The sequence below is a fragment of the Lepisosteus platostomus genome, chromosome 1, assembly GCF_059453375.1.
Source record: "Lepisosteus platostomus isolate fLepPlt1 chromosome 1, fLepPlt1.hap1, whole genome shotgun sequence".
Taxonomy (NCBI): domain Eukaryota; kingdom Metazoa; phylum Chordata; class Actinopteri; order Semionotiformes; family Lepisosteidae; genus Lepisosteus; species Lepisosteus platostomus.
In genome coordinates this window covers 67,187,759-67,210,629 of record NC_142611.1, presented here as the reverse complement: position 1 = coordinate 67,210,629, position 22,871 = coordinate 67,187,759, and the positions used below count along the sequence as shown (strand labels likewise).

The following is a 22,871-nucleotide window of genomic DNA, read 5'->3' as shown; positions in this document are numbered from 1 at the left end:
GTCACTATACTGGGACATTAGGACCCACACAGACCGCAGGGTGAGCGCCCCCTGCTGGCCCCACTAACACCTCTTCCAGCAGCAACCTTAGTTTTACCAGGAGGTCTCCCATCTAGGTACTGACCACACCTGGTGAGCTTCAGTGGGCTGCCAGCTGTGAGCTGTAGGGTGATATGGCTGCTGACATGATTCCATTCACTGGAATTTCCCATAATCACATAGGCATGCTTTTTTTAATAATAAATGCTGATTATCAGCTCTTATAGAGGTACTGCAGCTGTCCTCTGCAGACGACCGGTTGATCTGACGCAAAGGTGCCCATGCTGAATGTATGAAAAGGAAAGAAACTTGCCGTGTTGCTGTGGAGCCCTGCCTAAGTGGAACGAATGACGGTAAGGTTGCTCTTTGCAATCTTGATCACTGTGTGCTCAGTCAAAAGATACACGAGTCACAATCTGCTAATGACTTGTATTAATTGCAGCTAATTTCCAGTTCATTTACAGCCTCGGGCATTATCTCCTCTAATGCTGTTTATGAATCTGTTCTGTCTTCATTGTTTATCCCTGCTCAGGTCTCCTCAGACTCAGCGGATGCTCTCTTTCCCAGCACAGTGATCTTAGCACAGTTAACTTAAAGAACAGAAAACTCGGTAAGAGACCTTCAAGTTCTTCACATTGGCACAGACAGCTGTATTGACAGTTAGGGGAGAAGCTATCCCGTGTGTTTTCCAGCACCCTTCACCCCAGCAGCTCAAGAGCAGAATCATGGGAAATAGAGTTTGTTAAGTGTCACCATTCTCCATGACTTGTCATAATTTAAAGAGACTTAGAAAGTCTGGTGATGTAGGGGCCAAGGACTGGGGACCCCTGATTTGCTCTGTGATCTCCCCACCTACCAGTCCAGGTTTGTGGTCCAGCTGTGCTTCAGCATCTAATTTGCTGTACTCAGACCAGCTTCTATTTAGAAATCCCTGCTTTATATTTAAAGCAAACAATAACCGTGGATATGCAGACATGACTGTCCCAGATGTAGAAGGATGTAGAAGAGCTTTTTAATTCTTTGATGTGTTTAAAATATCTCAGTTTTAAGGTGGGACACAGTATGAGGAAAGTTTTTATTTTAAATTCAAAATTTCAGTCCATCTGCTTGCTTACTGCACCGAGCTCTGATATATATATATAAAACCTATTGTGACTATGTTTAGAAAGCTGTTGAAATAAATATTTTCACTTATTTTGACATTTCTACATTGCTTCAAAGTTGCAAAGTTGCAGTCTCAAGCACTTTACACAATAGCCCTGTGTGTACAGTATGTGATAAAGCACAGGTTCTGGGTGCAGTTTTCATCTGTAGCAGAATATATTCATATTCACATTGGTAATCATACCAGTATGAATGGGAGCGTTTTCTGTGAGCGCCCAATCTTCTCAAAGAAGACAACCTTTGTTCTCGGCTGTAAAAGCAAACTTTGCAATGCAAAAGAAATGATATTTCCAATAAACCCAGTAAATGCACAGCAAGAAGCTAATATTCATTGTACAGATTAAATGAATTTTGAGCAAAATGACTCATGAATTTGTAGTCCAGACTGCATTGCCATCAAAGAGCGGGAGAAAAAAAATAACTCTTGTTTTCTTACTTCTGTCCTTTTAAAATCAAATCTCACTTTCCCAGCCCGAAAGTCACCCAACCTGTGGCCTGAGGTATAAGTTACACACATCTTTAACAGCACATGCCATTAAAGGCATTAGCGACCCAGCTACTATTTCACAATCTCCCCGCTTACCAGCAATCAAACACCTTAATACTGCAATTTCTCCTAAAAGGTATTCGGGTCCTGCAATCACAGTGGATTTTACAGCTCATGTAATCGGCCCGTGCAAGTCTTCTGAAGGGGTCGTTTCTCCTCTCACTGTGCCTTTTGACCTTTTGTACAGTTCCACGGTCTAAACCAAAATCAGTCCTGCGGACCCCTGCCTCCAGGCAACGGCTGGTCCTCTTCTTATGGGACCGTTTGCAAGTGTGGAGACTTCTGTAGATTCAAGATTCAAGATGTCTGTATTTGCCATATACAACAAGTGTATTGGAATGCTTACTCGTTCAGCTGTATCCAGTAACATTAGAGAAAAAAATAGGCACAAATGACAAACAGACATGGACAATACATTTAGACAATAGACGTTATAATACAGCCAAGACAGGACATAGTGCAAACAGTGCAGTACCTTAACATGCAGGTACTGATTTGAGCTGTTTAAGATGTGGACTGCTTGGGGGAAGAAACCGTTTTTGATTCTATTGGTCAGTGTTCTGATACTGATACCTCCTACCCGAGCCCAGGGGTGAAAACAGATCGTGGCCAGGGTGAATTGGGTCCCGAAGTATAGCTCGAGCCCGGCTGTGGCAGCGGTCGAGATATATCGGGTCGATGGAGGGTAGCTCGGTCACAGTGATTTTCTGCGCGGACCTCACACCCCTCTCTATGGCTTTTCTGTCCTGTACTGTGGCTCCACCATTCCACACCGTAATACCACTGGTCAGAACACTCTCAATGGTATTACGGTAAAAATTGGTGAGTGTTGTCTTGCTCATCCCCCACTTCCTTAACTGTGTCAGGAAGTGAAAGCGCTGGTGGGCTGTAGTGAGGATGGCAGCAGTGTTCTCTGACCAGCTCAGCCGTATACAGCGGCGTTTCTACCAGAGGTGGCAGCATGGAGAAGTTGTCAGAGAGCTGGATTTGTAACTGCAGGACTGTGGGTTCTTCGCTGCCTTCACTCAGATGCCTCGTGTCTTCCTGTCATATCTCCAGCTGTGTAAATGGGTTAGAAATGTAAGCTGGTTTGGATGAAAGCATGACGCGTAAATTGATAATAATGCCTATATCTTAAGTACTACTTTACCAGAACAAAGTTTGTTTAGTAATTAGTTGAACAAGAAATATTAACTTTTATTTATCCTTCATAAGTTAATGAATAACATTGTTGGCATCAAGGGCGTCAGTACTTGTAACTGTGTATATTATACAGTATACAGTATTTACACTGAGAGGCAATAGGCAGAAATATTGCTTTTGCGACCTACAGTATATTGTAATTATACTCCGTTTACACATATTTGTTTTTGTAACATTTAGTGATTTTCTGAAAAGCAATTGATTTATATGTTTTTCAGCTTTTTCTGATATTGGTATCAATCTCCTATTTAACGTTAAATCTGTGGTCCAGGTGCCCTGCACTTTGGCATCTATGCATTACTATTAGTACTGAGCACAAGAATCTGTAGGTTTTGGAGGAATATTGTAGAATAAAAAATGGTTGGAAACAAATATCACAGAAGTGTTTAACAAGTAAAAAAAAACAAGTGTAATGGGTTCACCTTATTAACCCTGTTGTAATAATATTTGTAAGAGAGATTTTTGTTATCATGTCTCAGTAGGCAGCAGCCTGATCTCTACTCCTAGCTTAGCCTTCCAGGTTCAGAATGTGTCATATTTGCCTTTTTCCCTTTTTTTAACATGGCCTTTAGCTACCTTGCTGGCAGTGACGTAAAAATAGATGCTCATGTGGCAGAAATGTTTTAAGGTTCAACCGTCCCTGCGTCATAATCACTCTTGTACAGCCAGTGACCTTCATGTGCAAGGGCCGAGGACCAGGGAGCTCCCGGCAAGGCTGCCTGACCGGATTTAACCTCTGTTCACAACCCGTGTGTTTGATTTTGTTGTAAAGTAAGCTGCCTATGTGTTACAGGGCTCTTGATGTATAAGATGAAACTGTCATGGTGTTGTAGGCGGTATCGACATCTGGTGAAGATGCTCCTGGACGTCCACACACTGTCGCTGATGGATGCGAGGGGTGAATAGCTCTTTTCGACTGGTCGCGCACCTCCAGGCCGGCCTGAAGCACGGAAAGACCAGTGCTGAGACACACAAGGGCACAAAAGCACATGTAAGAGAGCAGAGGAGAAATCTGGCCTGTTTTTGACTAGAGGGCCTCGTGGCTCAAGCCATAAAGCGGCTGGAGAGGAAACAGCAATGTCTGAGCCAGGCATAAAGGTCAGGGCTGCGTGCTTTGCTCGGCCTGTGAGAGACAGACGTTTGCTTAATGGCCTGGCTGTCAAAAGAGGCACGCAAGCTGTAGACTGAGTCATGGGAAGGGGTGAAGACGGCATAATAGGAGCTGCAGAAAGGTTAGGAATTGACTTAGGCCATGTGGTCCAGTGTGCTCGGCTGAATGGAAGATGATTATCGATCCAAGAATATGATCAAGCCGCTTCTCTGGCGAATCGGGAACCGCAACAGTCTTGCTCATTTATTCCATTGGTACCACCTAAAGTAAATCGGGACTTTCCACCTTCCAGCAGGGGGGAGGTTGAGCAAGCAGTTGAATGGCTTTTGACAAGTTTCACTCGACAGCGTGCATGTGCTCAGAACAAGAAAAAAAACTAAATAAAGTCAGTGTCAGGTGGGCCACCGGTGCTGGCTGTGGAACCACCAATTTGGCTGTGGGTGCTCCGGTTTCCTCATAAAGTCCAAAGACCCAGAGCTGGTGGGTCCCCATTCTTACCTATGCAACACAGGTGGAGCCCATCCTGGCTAGCAACAGGCACAAGGCAGGGTACACCCTGGATAGGACACCAGTCCGTCACAGGGTACAGACAAACTCGTATCAGGGTCAATTCTCCCAGAATCCAATTAACCTACCAGTATATAGGAAGAAACCAGAGCACCCGGAGGTGCACCCATGCACATATAAACTCCCCACAGACAGCACCCCAGGTCTGGAATTGAGCCCCAGCACTGTAAGGTAGCAATGCTCACCACTGCGCTACTGTGTTGCCAGTTTTGATACAATTGGATACTAGCTGTAGCAGGACAATAGCGCTGTTATTGCTTAGCTTTGTCAAGCGACCCCAAAACCTTCTTCATTATCAGGGTTTACATTATAATTTATCTAACCTCTGAAGAGCCAAACTTCAAGGTCAGGATTGCCTTGCTACTTGGTCAAGTCAATCATTTTGCACAGCAGTTACTGAGTACACCAATGACGGAGCTGATTATGAAGTAAGCACATTTGTCATGCAGATGCAGTCTGCTTTTTTTTAACCTAACGATAACAGACACACCCACGCACAGCACATAAATTGCGTGTCCTCTTAAATAAGAGCCTCTTAAACATTAGCTCAGTCTCGCAGCCCCGTCCTCAGACGCTGGGATGAGCTGCACTCGAGGCACTTTTGACAAAATAAGGTTTCATGAGCTCTCTTGGCTGCCTCCAATTCTGTGAAGAGCAGAGTAACACTAACGAGAGCTGGAACAGACAGGCTGGCTTTGATTAGGGGGAAGCAGGAAGCATATATCTGCGCCCTGCCGAGACCTCCCTCATGCAGAACACCAAACTCTCAGGAGGTTTTTAATTGCACAGGTGGGTTCCATGTCACCCAGAAGGATTTCTTTTTAAAAACTGCATATTAAATTTCAAGTCCTTCTCCAGTTCCAGTGAGAGGGTGCAATCTCGTTATGGGGTTCTAAGGATTTGAGGAGTGACTGGAAAGAGAAGTACCGTTGCTTGCATAAAAAATAGTAATGGGAGTGGCAGTAATGATTGTTCTCAAATTTATATAGAGCTTTCCGTCTAGAGATTTCAAGCACACTTCATAGCTCAGCAGCAAAAACAGGGTGCTGGAATAGCAGCCTAATGTCAAAACACCTGAATGTGTAAACAAAACAAGCTGTTCCCCACATTTTTGTGCTGTTTCACTATGGTGCTGTGTTAAATAAAGATAACACCAGACAGCAGTTTCCTTTATTATTGTAACCTAACGCTGTCTGAGCCCTGCCGGGGATGTATTGTCCGAACAGTCAACGTGTGACTTTGGATCTGCCTGCTTCTTATCAGAACATGTGATCAAATCCTCCTAGTCAGGAAGATATTCAGGAAATGCAGCAGCACAGAGTATAAAAGCACAGAATTGGCTAGGTTTTGAGGAGCAGCTGTTTTCTCCTCTAATGTTGACTCTCGATTCTGGGCACGGAGTTTCAGGCGGTGGTGGGAGCTGGGATAGATTGGCCTGTCTCAGCCTGGATTCTGAAAGATCTATGGCAGCCTTTGCAGTCTCAGCAACAGCAAGCGGCCTCAGCCACTGACAGACCCATCTAAAATCTCAGCAATGCTGCAGCAGCATCGAGGATCCTCCTTGTAATGCGGCTACAGACCCTCTCAGCGAGGGATGAGCTGCAGGCTGAAGTCTCTTAGGTCACTGGCTGCAGTGGGGCTGGAGTGAGTTCTGCCACCTACAGTATGTCATGGAATTGATGTTGCTCAGAGAACGATAGTGGATCTTGTTTCATTCAAACCCCTGAAGTTCCTGACATATGTTCCACACCAGTAATGAGTTAAATCCCAGTCACTCTGAATGCTGAAAACTTTTGGCTAATTTAGAGAGGAGGGCAGCTCCATAAAATGGCAAACAGTACAGTGGATCTGAATGCATTTGAGTAGAAAAATCTAGGAGAAATGCAGGTAGTCTGTGGCATCTCTGATTGTCACAAAAACAACTGCAGAGTGTTTCCCAAAAAGGGAAAAAGAACATTAAGAATCACAACACCACAGGACGGTTTGTAAAGGAAGCTAGAGAGAATCTAGTGATATTTCTGTGTCTTTTTATTTGAACAGCCTTTCACACATCATTACCAGTTAGCAAAATGATGTGTTTGTCTTGCCACTTGCCACGCTTGTATCTAATTGTATCCTAATGTATGCCGGGCTGGGCCTGCGTACACGCTTCTACAGGGACGAGATGACCCATCGATTTTAACCCTTAAGGTTCTCGATCCTCGATCCCTAGGTCTTAATTCCAAGCGTGCGAGATAAAAAAGACTTGTTTGTGTCAAAGAATGGATGTTGCTGGAAGTGGATACCACTTTCTTTCAAGAAGGGGTTAAATAGCCAGAGGAGTAGAGAGCGGTTTGCCAGGACATAGGGGCGGGTGGAGATTTTTATTTATTTTGATTACATTTTGAAATTAGGAGCCCAGCAAGACATATGGCTCCTGCTCTGTGACAGATGTTCTGTGGCACTCGGAATCACCACTTATTAATGTCAAACACGCAGGCGAGGAGCTGAAACTTTTTGGAACTCTAAACGTCTGGGGCCAGAACTGTGGTTTAAAGGTTGTGGGTTTGAATCCCAGGTGAGAGGGCACCGTTGTACCCACGAAGGAGATGTACAGTATCACCTGAATTGCTCCAGTAAAACATCCCACTCTATAGATGTGCGCAAATGTAGGTCTCTGTGGATAAAATCGTCGGCCAAATAAATTAGTAAAAAGAAGTGAATAAACTCCCTTTTAAATTCCCCAGGAGGCAAAGCAAATATCCTGAGGCAGTGGATTCTGCTTGTCTGGGCTTCCTTTTTCTCAGCGAAGCAAATATTTCTGAAGACGGGGAGGTTTTTTAATCTATGATTTGCATCTTGTGAGCTCATATAATACATTTAAATATAAATAGTAAGTACATAAATATACATGTATACACACCTTCAGTGTAAGGGAGATGGAACATATCCCAGCAAGCAATGGGCGCAAGGCGAGGTACACCTGGGATGGGACGACCCGTTTATCGCAGGGCACACACAGACACACACGCTGACATTGGGGCCAGTGTTTCCAGAAGCTAATTAACCTACAGTACCAGCATGTTTCTGGGCTGTGGGAGGAGACCCATGTGAACGTGAGGAGAACATACAAACTCCACACAGACAGGACCCCAGGAATTGAAGCCAGAGTCCACGTGCTGAGAGGCAGCTCTGAACCACTGTCCTGCCATGCATATACTGTACGTGTGTAAAGCACATGGAAATGTATATGGAGAATTATGTGTGCATACAGTGTATACTGTATAGTTTGGAAGTCTGTGTATCTGTACATACTCGGTTAACACAAATGCAGGGCCAACTATAGTGATATTTGTGTGGGGGATTAACACTCCGAGTCCTTTTGTAAAGAGCTTGTCCTGAATTAGGGAAGCGCAAATTTCTCATGAGTTATTTCTTTAATAATTTAGTAACTTCTCGATTCACCACTCTTCAGCTTTCATTATTTTCTGCTGTTCAGTCGCAGAAAATGGGATCTACTTTTCTTTTTCTTCTATCATTCCCTGGCTGATTTTCTTTTTCCTGTTCAACAGGAACATGCCTTATTAAATAAATGGCAAGAAGCCGTTTTTTTGTAATGTGGCACAGTTCGTCATGCATACTGTCAGATATGAAATGTTTCCAGAGTCAAGAGGATTTTGTTTTCTACAGATGGGACTTAGCCTTCAACACCTCGCTGCTTTGCATCTCACAGGCTGGTCTTGTTCTTGAACTTGGCCCCCACTCACATCTAAGGTGCTTTGGGATCCTTTGCAATGTAAAGCATTCAATCAACATGTATTTTTATTATTTTTTAATTTCTGTGCAGTTATTCATTGATGATATTTATTTCTACAGATCGAGTGACACAGGCCCAGTAGTCAGCCTTGCTGGCTTGCAGCGCTGGGGCCCTGGGTTCAATTTGTGGGGCGCTGTCTACGTGGAGCTTGTATGTTCTCCCCATGTTCATGTAGGTTTCCTCTGGGTGCTCCAGTTTCTTCCTCCCACCGTCCAGAAACAAACTGGTAGGTTAATGACTCTTGGAACAATTGGCCCTGGTGTGAGTGTGGGCACGTCTGTGCATCTGCCCTGCGGTGCACTGGCGTCCTGCCCTGAGCGTACCCTGCCCTGCTCCCCTTGCTTGCCAGGCAGTTAGCAAACGGATGGATGGACTAAAGTGCACCCTGTTCTTACTTGTGTTTGATCTCAAGAAAAACATGGACAAGCCTTTTCTGCATGGGAAAAGTGAGGTGCTTGGAACATATTCGGCTCTGTTCAAAACAAGGGAGTTGCACTCTACTGCTACCATAATTATTTTTGTGTTTTAGTTTTAACACTTCTTTTATCACTACTTTTATCATGTAGAGTATTGCACCAAGAGCAGAGTAGATGTTGCATAGGAAATGTCGGTTTTACTGACTACATACTGTACCATTACCGTTTTCGACAGCAGATGCAATAAAAAAACAAAAAGAATCAAAGAAGACTACCATTTTATCGTGGGGACTTTTTCATTCTTTGAGAAGGTTGTGCAAAGTTGTGTCTACCGCCTTGAATAGAAATGCAGATTACTAATACAAAGACTTGCCTTTGAAGTCTCAGTGTAAAATAGCTGTTGTGTCGCTCTGGGGTTTATGAAAGTGGATCAGGAATAATGAAGGGTTTGCGCTTCCCCTTGAATGAGTATGTGCTGGTAACAACTTCCTCTTGAAGGACAATCAGGATTGGCAGGGGCTCATTTCTTTGCTCATTTCTTCATCTATGGCAGTTCTGGGACTCAGCTGCTGGGGTTGAATTAAACCACCTGACTGGAGCAACGTCTCACACGGCTGTTAAGAGGAAGGTCAAGGAGTCGGGGGATCTTCAGCTGAAATCCCCCTGACAGTGACTGATATTGATCACACGCTTGTGTGGAAAGCTGACCTCTGCCAACCGAACTGGTGTTTCAGCATAGGCAAACTGCCCTGCCAAGTTTGTGTGTGTGTGTCTTAGAGTTTGTAAGAGGACTGTTAGCAGTGTTTGGAAACATCACTCACCTGGGGCTCTCACAAACAATCAGATCTCTTACATCAGTGAGCTGACCTGTTCAGGTGACACAGCGTGGGTGTTCAGAGTTGTCTCTAAGATGGGTGTCCAAATCCCACATCACTGTTCTGTGACTCACTGTGACTCCAGTCCAGTGCCACAGGTGTTATTTAAGCCCTCCTTAAGGCCCAATGTGAGATGGAAGATAAGATCACTATTGATAAGATCACCATCTACAATGTCTTGTATTAGGAATTTGTCTTTTCGCATACCCCAACTTGCTCTCCACGAGACACACATAGGAGAGAGAAGCTTGGGGTCAGAGCGCAGAGTCAGCCATTTATACTGCGCCCCTGGAGCAGTTGGGGTTAAGGGCCTTGCTCAGGGGCCCAACCAGGTAGGATTCCTCTGCCGGCCACGGGATACGATTCTGCAACCTTCTAGCCACAGGCGCAGATCCTTTGCCACAGAGCCACCGCACTGCCCCGTGTTAGATACAAGTTACTTAGAGGTAGGAGGATTTTGAGGGAGGGAGGTCTGACAATTTGAGTACCAGGGAAGTGATTTTTAGGGGATCCACTAATCCTTGCCACTCCCGATTCTCAAAATATTTGTGAAATGACACCCCTGATCATTTACTTGCTGAGGTTGCTATGGACTTCAGAGGGGGAGAGTGGAACAGGACTCTGAAATGAGGCTGTTCAGGTGAACAGGTTAGAGGTCCTTTAGGTTAGAGGTCAAGAGCCCACTTTAGGGGATCTATGCTCATCTGATACCCGTTTGAGCTGTACAGCTTGGCTGCTGAGAGGGGTTTCTGAATTGCACGTTCAAACCCAGAGCCTAAACAGTGTGTGCCACTGAGCAATACAGCAGTACAAGCTATAATAAGCCAAGAGGCACATAATAAAAACTATAAAAGATAAATTTGAATTTTACATAAGAAAAATATTCGCTTAAATATTAATAAGCAGGGAGAAGCAGATGGTCTTTTTTAGATATTACAGAGTGAAATATCATGTTCCTTTGTATCGCTAATTAAAGAATGTCGGGCCAAAATGCGCCAACTCATTGAAATTCATGGTGCAGCAGCTCATTGTTTCTTGTGGCCAGGCTAATGTCCAGTGTACGTTGGACGTGTCTAGTGCACAATCAGCAGCTTGCAGTAGTTCGACTGCTTTTTGTCAACAATCCGTACAGCAGCTTGGCAGCATGGATAGGGTGCCGTTGTCAGCTGGAAAACAATCCTGCACGAATTGTGGGAATGATGTACAGGTTACAGCTTCGGCTGTTACATTGAGAGCTGTGATAGCAGAAAACATTAAAGCGGACAAACCTTAAAGTAGTAATAATAACAGTGAAGGACCCTTCCAGGCACACAGTTTGTCCTGTTTTCTCTTTCCACCTGCTCGCCGCATTAGATAAAAGCTCTGTCACATAGAGTGATGCAGGGGCGAGAGCAGATTTCATCAGGCAGACACAGAATAATGCAAGGACTGAAAACGGCACCCTGCCTGCTGCCTGTGAGGTGTTTTTTTTATCGTTTTGGCTTCCTCATCAGTACCCATCAGTAAAGGATCATCATTAAAGATTGCTGTGAAAAGATTCCCACACCAGAGGACTATAAATCACCTCCAGGCGTCTGAAACGTTTAAGCTCCCATGCGAGGATGTGACACTGTGCATGTGATTGGATTTCACTATGTGCAGCCAGACGGCAGGGAATCCCGATGTGCAAATACTGGGCACGAGTGGTGTAGCCTCTCTAATCGAAGTGTCAAAGCTTACCATTTTGCACAGTTTTTGCACAGTTCTTGCATGGTTTAACCATGCCTTTGTAATGCAATCCCACATTTTGTATCACGATTTTCCATACTTCTCTGTACTCCACTGTGATTTCACAGCTTTCCTCCTCTGCACTGAATCTTTACCAAAATTATGCCTCTGTCAGGTTTTATAAGGGTACGTCTGACTGGTGTCTAGGAATTCCTGGAACTAACACCCAGTCACATTAAAATGATTTTACTTCTTTTTTTTTATTTGCTTAAATGCTGGGATTCCTCCGAGTGTGCTGCAGGTTACAGGGTCACTACGGTAGGAACTGGATCATGAGTGACCCCATCTTGAGATCACTCTTCCACATGATTCCATCCATCAGGCGTGTGGTCAGTGGTAATTGCTTGTGTTAGAATGGGGTTACCGTGATCCATAGATCTTTACTATCACTGACAGCACATCCAGTTTATCTGCATTACAAATGTGTTTGTGTTCTGCTCAATTATACACACCAGTTGTTATTTGTTTTCGCAAAGGATGTGTCTGCTTGGGAGAGCTTAAAAGGGAATTTTTCAAGTGCCCTGCCAGCTTTCCTTGGACAGGCAGTGCTTGCACATTTGCCACGTCCACCGAGAGTGGAGATTTATCTTTCGCACGCAAGTATCAAAGTCTCATTATCCGCTTTCCTGTTGAAGGTCTGGAAGCTGCCATGACATTGACTGTACTGACAATGCAACCGGATGTCGCAGATGGAGGAAATATCCTGACGCTTTGTGTAGGATATCAGGTTTTAAATGTCTGTCTGACCCTTCTGTCTATCCCAGGGTGCAATGCGGAGCTGCCCAGTTACCCAAATCTTGTCTCCACTGATCTGGCATGCAGTTCTCTCTTCTCTCTCCTTCCAGTTGCCAGCACCCAGCAGGACCTCATTAAAACTAATAGTCCATCTGTCCAACCTGCTCAACCAGCAGCCTTCTAATTTCAGTCACTCCAGTAAGTGCTACATCAAGCGTATTCAGAGAGTGGGTAGGGGCTATACTGTACATGAGTAGCTATACAGCCCTTCTGCCTGCTTCCCCAGTCCTGACAGGCAGAGTTAAACTGTGTGCACATTCATCATTGTCTGTTCCCGAGGAGCTGCAAGCACATTCTTTAGGAGTACCAGGGGAGAGATAAGGGGTTGGGGGGGGAGTTTGTGCATTGTGGAGATTGGAAGCTCTCTTCTTCTGCGCTTTTACTCTGTATGTTACACCTGTTGACAATTTCAATTGGTCATTTTCTTAAAAAAAACAAGCTATTCCGAGGTGTTCGTTGGGATGAGACTGCTCTCCCTTTGTAACTCTGGAGTTCCGGATTCTCGGATTCAAATTCATCCCAGGCTGAAAAGTCTTTCCTGTTCTAGTGAAAGAAATAAGTCCCATATTTAAGGGGTCCCACATTCAGGTTTTCTTCTATGGGCTCTTTTACAAACGGCACTGATGAAGCAGAAAATCTTTGCTTGATACAACTTTACACTTTTCTGCCTAATAGGTTTTTTCGCAGAATAAGGTAACACGTGTGATGTATCCAGTGTGTCTTACACAAGTGCCTGCGGCTCATGGGCTTTAGTATGGATCCATCTGCTTTGCCTTGAGGCAGTAATCTGTTTCCAGACATAGCCAATTTGTAAACATGCTGTGGCACAGCCAGTGGCAGCCATGATGTGCCAGCAGACCCTCTACACAGGGCTTCAGGTTGACAAGCTAGACATGACACGTTGAGTTAATGGAGAACTTCCGCGTAGCAGGGTGCAAGCCCAAGGTGGAACTTTGCCAAGACGGCTGGGGTTAACACCCCTGCTCTGGCTCGTGACACAAAGTGCCACCTGAGCTTTAACAACCAAGGAGTCTGGATTTCAGCGTAACTTCTCATCCACAGGACCTCTCTCAGCAGCGTCCCTGGACACCATGGATTTGGAGAAGGGAACTGGACCACCTTCTAGCCCACCAACAACCAAGTTGTGGCTGTAATGGTTTTCCTGAGAGGTCTCCCATCCCAGTTCTGACTTGGCCCAGTCTTGCTTAGCCTCTGAGATCTGACAAGATCAGGCTGGTAACAGGATTATCCGGTGGTAACAGGATCCTACTGACCAGTGTACCCTATACCCCAGCCTCCAGCTTCCAAAATTGTAAGAATACCTCAGGATCACAGTCCAGCTTCTGTACCACTTGGCAAGCAAAGAGAACCAGACTCCCCTGGATGGAAATGTAGATGCTGGCAGGACAGCTCCCCCCAGTAAAACCAGCCAGTACCTCTTTGCAGAGCTGGGATGACTTGAGAAATGGGACGTAACCCTTATGAAAATATACCACTGTCAAATGGTCATGGTATTTCTATATCTTTTCTGTGGTTTTACCTGATAGGGCCTTTGGGCCATCATGCTCCTTTGGAAGTTTAGTTGCTAAATGGAAAAAAAATATCTTTAATGGTACTGAATAGTGTACAGTGTTATAGATGTTTTTAAAGCTTGGGATTCAAATTTAACATAAAAAGTGTGTTGTATGTATTGAAACCACATATCGAAAGCAAAGGCAGGATAACAAACCTCAGTCAAGTTGCAAAATCCCATCACTCACTGTTGTGAACTTTGAGAAACAAAAGGTGCTTTCCTCACATCCGCGAGAGAGGTCAGACCCCGCGACCTCTTGGGTCCCGCTGCCATGGCTGCTTCCTCGTGTGACTTCTCTCGGGCACCTGCCCCAGTCCCACAGCCTCTTTTCTCCTGCTTTGCCTTTCAACACGCTACAAAATCGATGCATGACTTAATTTCCCTGTTTCACTCGACGCAGGGAAAAACTCCCCTGGCATGGCTCCCTCGCTTGTGAATTCGGTCTCATCGCTCTCTCTTCCTTGAACCACTCTGCGGCCCCTTAATGTGGACCGTGGAGTGGCATATAAAAAACATTATCGCAGGGCCAGCCTGAGCGTGGAGCTACACTAGCAGGCGTAATGGAACTCCGTTCACCAAAAAGAAAAAGGTTGGCGATCAAAGCGCATCTTCAATGATGTCTAAAATTGAAAAGGCAGAGTTCACGAATGGGCGAGCGGTCCTCAACCGTCTGTACAGTATGTGTCCCGTCTTAGGGAATATATCCGGAATACAAATGATGAGAGTGTCTTGTGGTGCCGAGCTGTGCCGAGCCTGATTCCTGCGACTGGGTGTGTTATTTCGTGTCCTCTGCTGAACCGTGGCAGAGGAAGTTATCCGTTTGTTCTGTGCTTTCGTTGTTTGTTAAAGCTAATCTTCCAGGGTGTGTAAGCTAAACAGCAGCCTCGCTCAGAGAGGTACAGTATGATCATGAAACCCTTTCCAATGGCCGAGGTTTACCCTAGGAGAACCGTGCACAGTGCTAGGTCGCACACAGTGTCCGTTTGGGGTTCACGACGCTTCGCTTTGGGTTTTGGGGGTTAGCTCTTTACGACACTTGGGTGCCGTGGAGGGTTTGGCCATTCTGTGTCAGTTATGAGTTCTGCGCAGTCAAGAGCAGACGTCTGTGGAATGTGTCTCAGTCCCTGGTTTTCCGCGGTGTAACACACGGGCTCTGCGGTGCTCCGACGGTTCGCCTTGTTTGTGACCGATGTGAGAGGCCGGCGAGTTCACAGATGATCTTAACTTTCCCCCCCAGCTCCTAATGCACTCAGCTCAGTGGGATTCCTTCTGTACTGCAGTCTGCGATTCCTTACCTGCATGTTGCTCATCGCTCAATGGACTGCAGTGCAAATCTGCACGCCCACCTGCCTGACTGCTTTTATCGGTTTTGTCTGACATTTTTTTCTACTGTATTTGAATGTTTTTTTCATATTTACTTGAGTAGTATTGTCAGTTTTGCAAGTTGCCCTGGAGGAAGTCGCCTACTAAGCAAATAAATGGTAGTTATAATATAATAACACTGCATTTCTGATTAGTTCCTGTCAATAGCAATGTGGATTTTTACAGAAGTAGCTTTATTTGCTTATTTTAGTTTTACTACCCAGATACTTTTGACTATAACTCTACCTCAATTTATATATAATAATTTTTCTAGCCAACTAGATTTCCTATGATGCATAAGGTAATTTACACACAACCATTTGTGCATATCAGGTGGACGGTAATTATTCAAATTAATTTAGTTGATAAAGGTATGTTGTGCTTGTGAAATTGCTTTTTATTATTTATTAAATGGGGTCTAGGTGTGAGGGTGGCATGGTGGCGCAGTGTTTAACATTGCTGCCTCACAGCGCCAGGGCCCTGGGTTCATTTCTGGACCTGGGTGCTGTCTGTGTGGAGTTTGCATGTCCCCCTCGTATTTGAGTGGGTTTCTACCAGGTGCTCCAGTTTCCTGCCACAGGTGAAAGGCGTACTGGTGGGTTAATGGGCTTCTGGGAAACCTGGTCCTGGTGTGAGTGTGTATATATCTGCAGTGCGTGTGTCCTGCAGTAGACTACTTTGGCAACCTGAATCTGAGAGGCGAAAAGCAGCAGGGCAGCCTAGTGAAAATGTCAGAAGGTCATTGGTGCTGATTTTCCAGCCCTCTCCACCATCAATCAGTCACGTGTTTTGCGAAAAGAGCAAAATCCACCTGTGACGATCCTTCCCTTGGTGGGGCGGAGTGGTGGCACTGTGGATAAGGATCTATGCCTGTGGCTGGAAGGTTGCCGGTTCAAATTCCAGAGAATTGCATCAGCAGAGGAATCCTACTCCGTTGGGCCCCTGTGCAAGGCCCTTAACCCCAGCTGCTCCAGGGGTGCTGTACAGTGGCTGACCCTGTGCTCTGACCCCAACCTTCTCTCTCCCCGTGCCTGTGTGTCTCATGGAGAGCAAGCTGGGGTATGTGACAAAACAAATTCCTAATGCAAGACATTGTATATGGCCAATAAAGTGATCTTCGTTTAATAACTTCCAGTTACTCCCATCAGAGCGCAGATACCGACTCCCCAACTCCAAAACCAACAGATGCAAGTTCTCATTCATACCTGTAGCCGTATCATTACACAACACTTGACCTCCTGTGTAAATATGTTGATGATGTAAAACACTGCTGCTGTAAAAAACTTGCCCCCCCAGGGATAATAAAGACTCTCTCCTGCTGGGATAGGCTCCAGATCCCCCCTGCAACCCTGCTACTGGATAAAGCAGTAACAAAGGGGATGGATTGAGTCTTGCTGTAGAATCTGATAGTCCTAAGACATATTCTAACATGAATTCTTTATTTTGATATTCCTGACATAGGGAAGGTTTAGAATGTACATACACCTAGAAGATCAGTCCATTTGGGATGAGCGCTTGGCTCTTATCTAAGAATTTCTTATACAGTATAAAGTAGAGATGTTTAAACTGAGCAAGTCTGCTACCCAGTTAAAATTTTGTTCTTCAAACAAATGACTAATTATGATTAAAATGATAGCATTATCTTTGAAGCCGCATGCACTGTATCTATTTAAAAGGGTGCATTTGTTCCCGAGAGAGCGGATTATTTGGAGAATCGATCTGAAACACAAAACCTGTGCCAGTAACGATCGGTCCGGGATCCTTTTTTTATCGATCCGTTACTACATGTGCCCTGGGAGAGGTCTTCAGTACTTAGGGAAATTAATACATCGTGAGTGAGACAACGTGGAGGGGGGTCGCAGCGGGCGATTAACTTTGCCTGTAAACCGAGCAGGTGTTGGTCTTTATACACACGTTCACCTGCAAATGCGTGGCGTTCCAGAGTGAAGGCTTGCCCCGCGGTAAAAACAATTAAAAGGCCACGCGTGTGTGTGTGTGTTCAGGGGTGTACTGTGTGTGTGCGAAGGGGGGTCCCGCATGTCCGTTTCCTGCTCCGTTTGATGTAGACGTGTTTGTCAAAAGCTCTCGAAACCTCACCAGAGAAAAGAGCCTTCGCGTTCGTGAGTGGCCGTGGGTTGCTGTCGTGCGCCCGCGGCTTGTGAGATTCACGGATCCTTTTTACGTTGGAAGCGGTTTCAGCATCAGCACCCAGCGCGGCCCCCTCTCTCCCTCTCTCTTTCTCTCCCCCTCTCTGACGAACATCACCGCAAGCGAGCCAGGCGGCGGGCAGCTGGAGCGGCGCGGCGCTCTCCCTCCCTCCTCCCTAGTCTTCTTCTCTCCCCCCTTCTTCTTGGGAAGCGTGACGCCACAAACCCGACTTATCCGAACCAGAACCTCCGTCCCGGCGCGCCGTCAGCCGCCCCCGCACTTAGGGAATACCAAAGGCCACCTGCCGAACCGAGCTGAAGACAGTCTAGGATTGCAGGAGAGACAGCATCTCCCCGTTTCGGCATATTGGAGACGGATGCTACTCCAGGACTGATGTGCTCCGGCGTTTTTGGTACTTGGATAATTCGTTCATCCCTGCGCCCCCGAGCCTGAAACTGGACGATGCTGTGAGATTGTTTTGGGGTATTTTTTTGTTGTTGTTATTCCTCTGGCGTTTCGTGGGTCCTCGCCGGCGTGGGCACGGCTCCAGCGGCGCTTGCTGCGGGAGAGAACTCTTGCATCCGAAACCAGCCGCTGGGGGACTGGAGTTGCGCCGGTCTCGCGCTCCCGCTCCGGTCCGTGCGGCTCTGCGCCCGTGTCGTGCCGGCGCGAGGAGGGGCGGGCTGGATGGCTCCCCGGCGCTCGGGGCTGCGGCTGTTCCAGCTGCCGTGAAAAAACAACAACAACAACAAAATACTCCGGTACAAAGTCTCGACCTACCGTGGTTGTCGGTCAGCGCGCTTAAAGAAAGAAGCTCGGCTTAGTTTTTTCTTTAATTTAGGAGGGAGGGGTGGCGGCGCGGAGTTTTGTTCCGATCACCTGTGTGCACGCAAACACGTTGCCGACTGTCGGCTTTTGGTCGCATTTATCATCTCGCTAGGGAGTTGATCGTTTACCGGACTGTCTGCGCTGTGCTTTGTCACAGCCACCCCACGGATTCTCCGGCTCTGGTGTCCCCAGAGCGCTGGGAAATGCGAAGCAAGTTGTGCTGCTGCGAGACAAGTGCTCTACAGAAAGACGTCGGAACACGCGTGGGCACTCGCTGAGGACCTCGAAACCTAAACGGCAGCCTTTTGCGTCAAGGGGGACTTCTCATGGCTTAGCGCGGATACAGAAGCATGCGTTTGCCAAACATTCTCCGTCAGATATTTTTTAGGGGGCTGGGGCCTTCTTAATAGTGGGGTTTATTTCGTGTCGGCCGTTAACTATGGGATTTCCAATGCAAGCACGGAGACGACTTTGACTTTGCACAGCGCCTGTTTTATGACATCTCAAAGGCTGGGCAAACGATTTTCTTTTCCAATTTTAAAAAAGAAATAAAAACATAAGATAAAACGATGCGTTCCTGCTCAACTTAGACATTGCATGACTTTAAAAGCTATAAAAACAGGTTTAAATAGTTAATAACTACTTTTTATGCGCGAAAAACTGGTGATTTTCCTCCCTGGTGATCAGCTTAGAATCTTTGTGTCCGCTTTGAGTTTTTTACTTCCTAATTAAACGTTTAAAATACTTGAATTTCCTAAACACAACACGCTTTTCATACAGAAAAAAAAACATATTCTTTTCCTGTAATGTAGGACAGATCAGCAGGTCTTTTTTTCTTAATCAGAGGCTCTGAAAATAGCGTACCGCCCACTGCGCTCCATCAGAGGGGGAGGCGGCACCGAGAGAGGGAGGAGGCGCGGAGCTCCGTACTACACAATGGCAGTTCTGTAGAGCGGGGTGCGAATGGCACCAGTTGCGTCTGCATTAATAACAGTGTGTAACATTGAACAACGTAAATCGTTTTCTTCGACTTCCAAGTCCCCTTAATTGTCATTCATTATTTGAGTCAAGGCGCTGGGTGAAAGACGGGACAACTCCGTGCGCTGCGTTCAAGGGTGTGAGCTTTACAATAAACAAAGTAGGGGCGCCTCGCTGCGTTTTCCCGGGGTTATCAGTCGAGCGAGGGGGGGTCACCGCCGCCGCCGTGTGTGTTGACCATGGATATCAAGGTCGAGCCCGAGGAGGAGGATCCCGGCCGCCCCGCTCCTGTCGAAGTTTTCGCCAGCACCTCCACGCTGCACGGCGTGGCTCACATCTTCACCTACGAGAGGATCTGTGTCAAGCGCTGCCTGTGGGTGGTCTTCTTCCTGGGCTCGCTCGCCTTTCTGATCTGCGTGTGCGTGGACCGCGTCCAGTACTACTTCGCCTACCCGCACGTCACCAAGCTGGACGAGGTGACGGCGCAGCTCATGGTGTTTCCCGCCGTCACCTTCTGCAACCTGAACGCGTTCCGCTTCGGCCGGGTGACGCGCAACGACCTCTACCACGCCGGGGAGCTGCTGGCCCTCTTCAACCGCGGGTGGGTAATAGGCGTGCCTTCATCGCGTAAGCGCTCGGGTCACCCGGGGCCTCTGTGGGGCTGAGCCGTGCCAAGCCGTGCCCAGCTGTGCTGACAGTGGCGGTGTAACAGTGGGAAGTTGGAAAGGGTCGTGGTTGCATGTTGTTCAAACTTGGGGGCACTCAAAGAAACTCGAGGCTCTTTGCTGAGCTCTTAGTTTGGATGCTCCAGGTGGATGCTGCACATTGGTGGTGGTGGAGGGGAGTCCCCATTACCTGTAAAGCGCTTTGAGTGGAGTGTCCAGAAAAGCGCTATATAAGTGTAAGCAATTATTATTATTATTATTATTATTATTATTATTATTATTATTATTATTAGTTTGCACAACCTGACTAATTATGAATATACTTGGTCCAACTCAATTTTATTTTCAAAGGTGTCCAGACGCTTCCTCGTTCACATTGGCATGATTTGTTGTTGTTTTTTTTCTCCTCTGAGTAAATTTGCGACCAGTCTTTCCCCCGACTCCGGTGAGGCTCCCCCAGCCGACACGCGCTGTGGCCGCGGGGGAGGGGTTTCCGGGGTTAAACGGGCAGAAATCTAGCCCTTGTCCGGGGGGTTCCCTCACCTGACCGTCGTCGTTCCTTGACCTCCCCGATTGCTCCATTGAAATAGTTTATCCTTCTACCCAAAAGTTGGGAAACACGCTAGTTCAAGGGATCTCTAGCAAGCTCACTGAATTCCAGCAACACGCTTGTCGTACTCAGTGGGGGCTCGAAACGCGATTTCTTCTGAAAAGGGAGTTGTTCAGGCGAGATAGTGAAATAATCGTAGCGTTAGTATTACGGTCTCAAATGAAATAGGACAAATGCGGCAAAACGACAGGTTTTTACCCCCTCTGAAGCCACGAGCGGTAGTGGCGGTACCGTCGTATTTGTGTCTCTTCACACACACACACGCGCGTTTCTCGGAGTATCCGCTGCCGTGCTGCTTCTGCGGTGTGCCGGGGAGAGAGCAGACGTGAAGGATGGAGCGCTTCCGCTCTGCTCAGTTCACGGAATTAATTTCACTTTTAATTAAGGCTCCCGTTCCCTTTATGACGAGCAGCGCCCGAGTCGCGGGTCGTTCCTGGGCGCTCAGAGGCAGGCACGGAGACAGATGTTGGTCGGAGCAGCTGACGGACAAATGGGCTGCTCTCAAGGCGAGGAGGCCCGGGGCCGAAAGAATGAAGAGGGCTGTTGGATTTATCTGAGCGGCTCGGTCCTTCAGCGTGAGGATCTTTTACTCTCTTAGTGTTACAGCTCCAGCAAAGAGCTTTTCTTTTTCCGGTTTAAGCCGAAATCCCCCAAAAACTAAATCTGCAAAACATAGTGTTGACGATAACGATGAACGAGTAAAAACAAAAAACCGACATCAACCAACATAAATAGGCATAATCAGACGTCTCCCAAGGGCGATCACTGAGTGATTATGAAGTAGATTGGCCTTTCCTTTTTCCACAGTTTTTAAGAGGAAAGGCTGCCAGATGAGATACAAATCACAATGGCTGAGGAGGTATCAGACACCTCCCACGGTTAATTAGTGTGTGTCCTCCTGCTTTGGTCCAATTAGTTCTATGTCAGCTAGCACACCTGAGTGAGGGCAGTCCAGAAATTCACTAATTCGTCTCCATTACCGGTTTCTTCCAGCTTTCTAAGAGCTAAGAGCATATTAAAAAGCATGCCTCAGATAGGAAACGTTGGAATAAATTAGCACTAGTGATGAAGAAGCCCAGTTGGAAGGAAAGCAGCTCACCCAGGGGTTCTCTGGAACCAGGGCTGAGAACTGCTGGTCAGAACACCTAAAGGCTTCAGCAAGCATCTTAGCTGTGGCTCTGTCGAGAGGCAGCTTTAACACATCGCCTTCCGGGTTGTAATCACTGCGCTTGAGGCTGTGAAGTGAAAGCCGGCGAAATTCCTCTTGGAAAAACAAAAAAAAAAATTCGTTTTTGCTGCCAAAAAATAAAATTGTGCTGCTCTCGGCTTGGTCTGCTCTCTGTGTTGGTTTGACCTACAAGCCTTCAGCCCCGGTGCCTGACTAGTTGCACTGATTATCTGTCTAGAATACATAGATCACCGCCGAGCTGTTGAGCTCTAATACAAAATTCACTTGAAATATGCTGGCGACTACATTCATTTTGTCACCTTTTGGGTGCATGGAATTACATAAGCACAGTTACAGACGAGAAGGAAGCCGTTTGGGCTCGTCAAGCCCATTTTGGAGTTAGCAGTTGATTGATCCACGGGTCTTATCCTGCTGTTTCCCCGAACAAAACCAGGGTGTCGTCTTTAACAGCACGTACATGTACTGTAGCTTGTTCCAACCTCCCACCACCCTTTGGGTAAAGAAGTGCCTCCTGTGGTCAGTTTTAAATGCACTTCGGCATCATTTCTACTTTCGTCCTCGGGTTTGTGTCTCACTGATCGTTCTGACATTGGCATTGCCCTTGAGGAAACGTACCCACACTTTAGCAAACACACATACACAGTCCTGTCCCCTGTCACTGGAGGTAGGAGGTCTATTAGCCCGCCATGGTCCTCTGGCTATTTTTAGCTCATTGATCCGAAGAGCCATTTCTGGAAAGATCCCACTGAATCATCATTTATAGTGTGGCTAAGAAATAATTTTCCTGCGCCTATTGTAAGCTATGATGTAGCATTTTGCCTTCAGTCCTGAGCCTAGAGTGAATTAAATTAAAGTGGAATTCACCTTTTCTAAGAATCCCCTGGTTTCTGGACATTTTAGACAAAAGGCTGTTTGGAAAAAGAAGTAACCAGAGCGCAGTACTTTAGCATGCAGTGAAACAAGTGATTTTGTAATCATGCAAACCTTATAATCTTCCATTTTTTTCCATTGTACACTATAGCTCAGTCTCATCTTAAAGCATTTATGAGCTGTGTTCTTCGGACTCCCTGAACCTCTTTATCTGCTATCTGTACACACATATCCTTACGACAGAGAAGTGAAGAGGTGAGCTTGATCTTTCTCAGGAGTTAGACTTATGAGATAAGAAAATAAGAAAATAAACTTTTGTTTACTCTTGTCACAATCCATTTGTGTTTACATAGTTGATTTGGCGAGCT

At 46.3% G+C, this 22,871-nt stretch overlaps 1 protein-coding gene and 2 long non-coding RNA genes across 5 annotated transcripts in view; 2 read left to right on the top strand and 1 right to left on the bottom strand.

Moving 5' to 3' along the window:
- Positions 1-9,459: 9,459 nt before the first annotated feature.
- Positions 9,460-14,981, top strand: LOC148678538 (uncharacterized). The gene is made up of 4 exons (XR_015925745.1): positions 9,460-9,599; positions 12,121-12,200; positions 12,331-12,418; positions 13,343-14,981. It is a non-coding gene; the product is annotated as an uncharacterized LOC148678538 (long non-coding RNA).
- Positions 14,982-17,263: 2,282 nt separating this feature from the next.
- asic1b (acid sensing ion channel subunit 1b) overlaps positions 17,264-22,871 on the top strand; it is a 175,572-nt gene continuing 169,964 nt past the window's right edge. The window contains exon 1 of one of the 3 annotated variants that reach the window (XM_088633760.1): positions 17,264-19,770. In XM_088633760.1, the coding sequence (XP_088489886.1) occupies positions 19,409-19,770 (362 nt within the window). In that variant the 5' untranslated portion in view covers positions 17,264-19,408. The remainder of the gene's footprint in view (positions 19,771-22,871) is intronic. The other 2 variants (XM_088633761.1, XM_088633763.1) reach the window with 2 other exon arrangements.
- Positions 20,157-21,775, bottom strand: LOC148678537 (uncharacterized). Its single transcript, XR_015939199.1, has 2 exons — positions 20,276-21,775; positions 20,157-20,242 (listed from the first exon to the last, which is right to left on the bottom strand). It is a non-coding gene; the product is annotated as an uncharacterized LOC148678537 (long non-coding RNA).